The sequence below is a fragment of the Phalaenopsis equestris genome, unplaced genomic scaffold (genome assembly GCF_001263595.1).
Source record: "Phalaenopsis equestris unplaced genomic scaffold, ASM126359v1 Scaffold000401, whole genome shotgun sequence".
Lineage (NCBI taxonomy): Eukaryota > Viridiplantae > Streptophyta > Magnoliopsida > Asparagales > Orchidaceae > Phalaenopsis > Phalaenopsis equestris.
Genome location: NW_018164843.1, coordinates 90045 through 98384, shown reverse-complemented (window position 1 = coordinate 98384; position 8340 = coordinate 90045). Strand labels below are relative to the sequence as shown.

The 8340-nt window shown below is 35.9% G+C and overlaps 1 protein-coding gene across 4 annotated transcripts in view; it reads right to left on the bottom strand.

Moving 5' to 3' along the window:
* LOC110026793 (adenylate kinase 5, chloroplastic-like) overlaps window positions 1-3435 on the bottom strand; it is a 139729-nt gene extending 136294 nt beyond the window's left edge. For 3 of the 4 annotated variants that reach the window (XM_020727928.1, XM_020727926.1, XM_020727925.1), the window contains exons 1-2: window positions 3151-3435; window positions 2965-3066 (exon numbers count right to left, since the gene is read on the bottom strand). In XM_020727928.1, coding sequence (XP_020583587.1) covers window positions 2965-3066; window positions 3151-3366 — 318 coding nt within the window. In that variant the 5' untranslated portion in view covers window positions 3367-3435. The remainder of the gene's footprint in view (window positions 1-2964; window positions 3067-3150) is intronic. The other variant, XM_020727927.1, reaches the window with a different exon arrangement.
* Between the last annotated feature and the right edge of the window lie 4905 nt (window positions 3436-8340).

Sequence of the window (8340 nt, the reverse complement as noted above, 5' to 3'; positions counted from 1 at the left end):
ACATAATTCATCAATCTACTTGTCGTGACACTCCACAACAAAATGGAATTGCTGAAAGAAAAAATAGATATTTACTTGAGCTTGCTCGGGCTATCATGTTTTCAATGAACTTTTCTAAATATTTATGGGGGGACGCTGTTTTAACAGCATCATATCTAATAATCCGAATGCCAACTCAAGTTTTACAATATGCAACTCCTCTAAACAAACTGAAAAATAGTTTTTTAAGTCTACAAATGTCTTCAAATATTCCTTTAAAAATCTTTGGATGCTCATATTTCGTTCATATTCCGAATAATTGTCGAACAAAATTGGATCTAAATTCTGAAAAATGCATTTTTCTTGGATATGCCCAAAACAAAAAGGGTTACAAATGTTTTAATCCTGCACCAAAAAAATTTACATTAGTATGGATGTGATCTTCATGGAAAAAATTCCTTTTTTTCACAAAAATCCACTTCATTGAGAGTATAATACAGATGGAGAAGATGATTTTTGGCAAGTTTCTAATCTATTACCAAAAATTGTTGTAACATCAAGTACACCTGAGGTCTGTGAAAACAAAGAACCAGAAATAGTTGTTGAAAATAAGAAGAATTCTAGTCAAGAGACGCCTGAAAGTATCTTGTCTAATACATGGGGAGAAATACCACATAATACAACAGTAGAACCTCTTGTTTATTCCAGTAAGAGGCTCCATAAAAGAAGAAAAGTTCAAACTGAATCTTTAGCTCCCTCCCAATCTGAAGAACCGAATGATGATCCTCAAGAAACACAGGTAATTTTTGATCCTGGTCTTTTTTTTTTCACGAACAGAAGCTCGAGATTCAGAGGTTATGAATCTGGATCTTCCTATAGCCTTTAAAAAAGAAACATGTTCTTGTACTACCAGATATCCCATTTCGAAATACCTATCCTACAAAAAAATCTCACACGAATATCAAGTTTTTTTGTCAAAAATTTCTAACCTGTCTGAACCCAAAACAATACAGGAAGCTCTTAGTAATCCAAATTGGAGAATAACAGTAAAGGAAGAGATTGATGCTCTTTTAAAAAATGGGAGCTGGGAAAGTGTCACTCTACCAAGAAACAAGTCTACTGTTGTGTGTAAATGGGTCTTCACTACTAAAGTCAAAGCTGATGGGAGTATCGAAAGATATAAAGCAAGATTAGTAGCAAAAGAATTCACTCAAACTCATGGAATTGACTATCAGGAGACATTCGCTCTGGTGGTCAAGATCAATTCTATTCGAAATTCTATTCGATTTTTACTGTCCATAGCAGCAAACCGTAATTGGCCCTTGCATCGGCTCGACGTTAAAAATGCTTTTCTAAACGGAGAATTAGAGGATGAGGTATTCATGGATCTTCCACCAGGATTTGAGAAGAAGTTTGGAGAAGACAAAGTGTGCAGATTAAAGAAATCCTTGTATGGGCTCAAGCAATCTCCTCGCGCCTGGTTTGAGAGGTTTTGAAAGGTGATGACAAAATATGGATACACTCAGAGTCAAGCTGATCATACTATATTCTACAAACATTCAAAAACTGGTAAACTCGCTATACTCATTGTCTATGTAGATGATATTATCCTTACAGGAGATGATGCTAGGGAAATTGAGAAATTAAAAGAAAGATTGGCCACAGAATTCGAGATTAAAAACTGGGAGATGTAAAATACTTTCTTGGTATTGAGTTTGTCAGATCTAAGTAGGGGATCTTTATTAATCAGCGAAAGTATGTACCTGACTTACTCAGTGAAACCGGAATTCTTGGGTGCAAAACAGCTGAAACCCCAATTGAACCAAATAAAATGTTACAAGTGACAAATAAAATAGATAGTGTCAATAAAGAACAATATCAGAGACTGGTTGGAAGACTAATCTACTTGTCACACACTCGTCCTGATATAGTATTTGTTGTTAGTATGGTAAGTCAGTTTATGCATTCTCCAAATACTCATCACTTGGAGGTTGTTTATCGGATCCTTAGATATATGAAAGGAACACCCGGAAGAGGGCTACTGTTCAAGAAAAATGAGCACTTATAGGTAGAAGCATTTACAGATGTAGATTGGGCTGGGAGTGTTACAGATAGAAGATCAACCTCAGGGTACTGCATTTTTCTAGGAGAAAACTTAGTAACATAGAGGAGCAAGAAACAAAGTGTCGTGGCAAGAAACAGCGTTAAAGCTGAATTCAGATTTGTGGCCCATGGGATATGTGAAGTTCTATGGATTAGAATAATTCTCCATGAGTTAAAAATTCATAATCCACCACCAATAAATGTGTACTGTGATAATAAGTCTGTCATTATCATCGCCCACAATCCTGTAATCCTGTCCTTCCCTGTCCTTCATGATAGAACAAAGCACGTAGAAATAGACAAACACATCATTAAAGAAAAATTGATAGAGGAAATATTTGCATGGTGTATGTTCTCTCTAACGACCAAGCAGCGGATATTCTAACAAAGGGTCTTCACAAAAAACAATTCGACGATTTAATGCGCAAGCTGGCTCTAAAAGATATATTTATGCCAACTTGAGGGGGAGTGTTGAAAGATTTAATTCAAATTATAATTTATTGTCTTTCCTCTTATACAGATATTATTCTCCTTCCTTATTTATATCATGTGATATTTGTACCAAATCTTGCTTAATTAGTTTTGCAATGTAATAGGAAATTATTTAAACTTATTTAGTTAGTTTTCTTATCTAAAGAGGAGGGACTCCTATATGTAAAGGCAATTTGAATTGAATCAATAAGAAAAAACAAATTTTCTCTTCACTTTCTGTTTTTTAATTTCCGTTCAAAAATTCTAAGAGAAAAAACTTTTCAGGAAATGACGATCAAAATCCCTTCTTCCAACAAGAGCACATTCGTAGCCTGTCCAAGCCACTTCGCTTATCCAATGTGCAACTTCTAATAGAGCTTCATTCCAAAATGGTAGAAAAAAGAAACTTGCCTTCTCGACGATCATTCGGCACTGAGTTCCTTTCCCCGACGCCGGGGCGCCTAATATGATCACCTTCAATGGCTGGCCTGCCGCGCAGTCCACCCTCAGAACCTGCTAACGATTGCTGATGTAAGAAACCCCTTTTTATTTTTCAAAAATAAAAAAAAGGTCAAGAAATCATTGATAGCTTGCAACCTTCTGCTTTTCCGGGTTTCTCCTCCGAGGATTCTGATGATAGAGGGGAAGGGGGTGACAGTCGCGAGATCTTGAAAGGGGGGAGCAAGTGGAGGGACAGAAGACGGGAAAATGGAAAGAAAATGACGTGGCGCGGAGAGGGACAGATGACATGATAGCTAATTCGCAGTGACCACCGGAGACCGCCGCCATTGACGCCACCTGATGTAGAGACATTCTCCCGCTCCCTCTCCCTCTCCCGCTCTCGACTCAACTCTCCGTATTACCGTGTGAGGAGGATAGCAGATTAATTGGGCACCATTCGTTGGTGCTTGTGCCGCGATCTTTTGCGTGGGAGAATGGGGCCCAGCATGGACCGCACACGATTTTTGGAGCGCTTACTTGGTCGGTGTAGTGACTGAAAAAACATTTGGATACGAATAATATGATGGCATGCGGCATGATAGGCCCATATGAAATTCCGGTTTTAAAAAAAGTTTGCGGTTCGGCCCGATCTTTACCAAAAAACGTTATGAAAAAGTGTTTTTTGTGTTAAAAAAGAGCGCAAAGAGTCTAAAGAGCACCGTTTCAAGAGCAGCTTCCCTGTTTCGACGTTTCGTCTCTTAGATTTCTGAGCTAGGGTTTCCAGAGGATTGACATTGTTCGTTCGGAAGACGGTGGTCATTGTTCCAGCAGAGCAGGAAAGTCATTTCTTCGTTTGAAGTTTAGTGGTTCATATTTGCAAAAAATGAGGGGTAAGGGTCGCAAGCAAACTGAAGAGAAGAGGAGTGCTCCAAAATCATCGAGGTATTGTATCTCTTGTGTTATTGATGAGTATCCCTTGTATTATTGATGAGTTAGCGTTCATTTTTTATTTGGTTGTGTTACTATTGTGTTATCCATTTGTGATTGATGTATTATAGATGTGATATCTCCGTGTTATAACCACGTGAATGTAGTGTTTTCTTTCTTAATGATGTGTTGTTGTTATGTTATTGTTGGGTTATTGTTGTGTTATTTTGTTTAATAATACATATGTTTTATTCATATGGTGTATTAAAGTTGTATATGTGGTTTAGGGCTTTGCTTTTAGGTGTTACTGATGTGTCAAACGACAGTGAACTACATAGTGGTTGTTTAGGGTGTGTTATGATTGTGTAAATGGATGTTATTGAGTGCATGACACCAATTATCCTTTGCTAATGTATCAAGAATTCGTATATGTGGTGTATTGCTTTTATATTTGGTGTTACTGAAGGTTGTCTTGGTGTTATATGCATAGAAACTCATTAATAACTGAATAACACAGTTGAATATTGATGGTGTTATTTTTGTGTTAGTGTGTGTTATATGTATAGGTGTTGTTTGGCTTTGCTTTAGGCATTATATAATTGGTGTTATTTTAACTATTGTGTGATATAATTGTATATGAGTTGTGTTGCTTTGATTTTGGGTGTAACTCAAGGCTTTCATGGTATTATATGTGTTGTATTTCTTTCAAAATGTCTTTTATGAAACTTATTTTAATTTTTTTTCATTTGTAAGTTGATGAACACAAGGAAATTCAACTGTAGGCATCGTCCATCTGCAGTAAAGGGTGTTTTGGATTCTATTATACATCTCGTATCAGAGGAGACAGTGATTTTGTTGAAAGAAATGCATGTCTTCCACTTCTTTGATATGCCTCCATACTCACAGGACAATGTGTTGGCATTACACATTCTGTGATATTGGTATAATGAAAGGAGGGTCTTCAAAACGGGTGGGAAAGAAGTAAAATTCCATCCCGACCACTTGGCGTTGATATTAGGTATGCCAGACAAAGGGGAGGCAGTTGTATGGAGGAAAACCCCCTCGTCTGGTGTGGATGTCAGACAAATAAAGGACCAACTGATGAAGTTTTTTGAAGGAGGTTCTTCCACTCACTTTGAACAGTTATTTTTTAAGTTTCTACTAACGAATTTTTTTTTCCCACGAGCAATTTTAGCGTGCCTGTGGGACTTCTTTTCTTTTGTGAAGATGTATAGTTATTTTCTACTTATAACTAGCCCTCTGCAATTTGTGACTTTATCATCGATCAAGTTAGCATCGTCGCTGCCAAATTAAGATGAAATCAGTCGTTGGGATACATCTAGGGTTTTGTTTTTATTTTAACTGTAAGTAATATATTGTTTACAAAAAATAATATTCATTCAGATGCAGTTTTATTTGTTTTTACATTCCTCTTTCTGATATGAGACATCCACAGCTTTGGTTTTACGAGCACACCTCTGTGTTTGCTCCTCATGTTCCGAAGGTCAGGCCTCGCATGATAAGGTGGCCAACAAATTATGGTTGGACAGCAGTGAAGATTCATGAGGCATTCAAAAATCTTGGTCGTGCAAAGGTGAAACATTTACTTCATGAAAAGTTTGAATGTTTAACTTAGTCATTCATTTCATTGATTTGGAATTCATTATGGGCTTTTTTGATGGTGCTGCAGGTTAATGATTCCTTCATCGATTTGCAAGAGGATGAGCAACACTTATTGTCCAACGCGGAAGAGGGACTACCTAGCCTTACCAGGGTTGTCCAACATCTATAAACAGTTGTCAGACCATCATCACCATTATACCATAGCGCGGGGCTGATTTTTTTCCAGCAAGATCACCCAAGAAGAAACACATACAACAACTAATAAAGAATTCAGAATAATAATCGACCTATTGAAAGGTCAAGAAAAGTCTACTTTTATATTGTTGTCGGCACTATTTTTGGTTGGAAGAGTTGTCTGTTGGAAGCTGTCGGCCGCCGGAATCGAAATCTCGTCGCCCACTTCAAAAGGATGTTTGATTTACATATGTATATATAGTTTATAAGAATATGAAATCAAACTGACCCCATATTTTTCATAATTTAAATGAAAGAATGCTATACCTCAAATCATGTATCTATTCCGAAGGATAACACAAGACTTGATGATGAGGCTCGATCAAATAAACTAAGAAATATATGACATTCGTTTGGTCTGTGAAACCATTTTTATTTGCCGACAAGTTCCCCTATTTAATACAAAGAATTAAATATGGTTTATATTAATTTAGGTTCGGACAAGCTTCCTATAAGGGCAAGCTCCTATAATTAATTACATCTTAGATAATCGAAGTTACCTAAGAAAACTCTCGATAAAAATCAGTAAATATTATCTTCAAAGAGGTCAAAAGGATAGGACTTTTCAACGAGATTGGAGAAAGAGATGTGAAAGGGGAATGATTCAAATTTGGAACATTTTGTTTTTTGAATCTAAAGGAGGAAGAACTAGGGAATGTCATGGATCCAGAAGATAACCTCGGTGACTTCCTAAGCTACCCTATGGTTTGGTTGTTTAATTCTAAGGAATGAAATTGGTTTAGCTGATGTAGGCAGGTTTTGCTGTTGAAGATGGTTGGGCTGCCCACCATGCTAGCTCCAAGCTACTACTGCGACGAGTTTGAGTTATCTAGTGTGTCAAGTTATAATATCAAATCAGGTGGCCCTATGGTTGAAGTTCTTTATATTTTATGAGGGCATATAAAAGTTGATTAAAGCGTCACCGGTTAGGATCCTACGGTTCCTTCGTTCCAGCATCACTATGTCCAAATGAATTTACTAAACTTAACTTAATGAGTTCCATACTTTCATTTAGACCGTAGGAAGTCTCGTTAGCAACCGTCCGTTACCTCCTCCGAGGGATTCCCGATCATCTGTTAGAGACGTCTTAATTTAGTTGCAATTGTTATTTTGTGATGTTTGCGATTAAATTTTAAGTTGTCTTATATTTTAAATGTTGTGGCGATAAATTTTATCTTGGTTGATTTTAGTTTTGGTTTTGGTTTTGGTTTTGTGGTTATCCTAGCAGTTTTGGTTTTCCTGCAGGGTGTCATTGTTGTTTAACATACAAGTTTTGTAAGTATAAAAATACAGTGTGGAAAGTACAACAAAAGATGGTACTGTAAATTGTAAAAGTGTACCTTGCGAGTCTTCTCGTTCCACCACCTGAAAGGTCAGTACTTATAAGATATGTATATAATATTGCAAGAAAAATTAAATTGCAATAGTAGATGAAGGTTTAACTACCAAACCCCAAGTTATGATTTAGTTGGGGCTCAGAAGATCCTGATAGATGTAGATGATTTTAGATTTTAGGACAAGATACGATAAGTTCAATTTGTCCTTCAAAACATCCAAAAGATTCCAAAGTGCTCGGGATATGACTCTGAACAATTTTGAAGATCTCTTGAATTATTTTGAGTTCATTTATGAACTTATTATAATGTTCCAATAATCATCCGAGTTTAGAGTGTGGCTACCCCATTGCTCATTGAAGCTTAACAATTTAATTATCCCAAGGATAGGGTACTCGATTAATCAATTAATGTTTCATTTAAGAATTATGTGAGTGAATGCCCCTAAGGCAAGTTTGAGTTATTTAAGATTGTGATGTTCACAAGTAAAGTTGGACTTGGAGTGTTTAAAGATATTGATTATCAACCCAATTATTGTCTAAATCAAATCAATTGAGCTGAGGTACCAAGCTCTTTATGGGGAATTTGGTGAAGGTTAAGATTTTAGTTCAAGTGACATATATTTTCATTTAAAGATCACATTATCATCAATTTTAGGCTTAAGAAAAGTAAATTATCATCCTTTTAGCTTAGCCTCTCACTTAAGAAACTTTTGATATTAGTTGACTTCCAAGTCAAGAAGATTTGGGGAGATTATTATTTGTTGATGTTGTGTAAAGGTGGTGGGTGAGTTTCTACCTTATAATGACTATCATCTAAATATGTTTATTAGGATCAAAGTTACCCATTTATCCCTGATTAACCCTAAATTTTGATTAAGGCGCCAAAGTCCAAAATGACTATCTTGCCCTTGGGGGACTTCACTTCATAACTCTTTAAACACAACTCAAATGACTTTGAGGGTTTAAATTGTTATATCCATGAGATTATTAAAATGTTAGAGGACGATATGTGGACCTCTCAAAATTTGATTTAATTTAGATGATTATTTAAATTTAGAAATAGGGATTTTCAAAAGTTAATTTATTTAATTGTCCAAAATAAAATTTATATTTATGAAAAAATTATTAAAGATTTCCTAAGGTCAGAGAAACACTTCAGACAAAATTTCATGCACTTAGGCAAAACTTTATGATTTTTTAATTAAATTTCTATTTTTATTATTTAA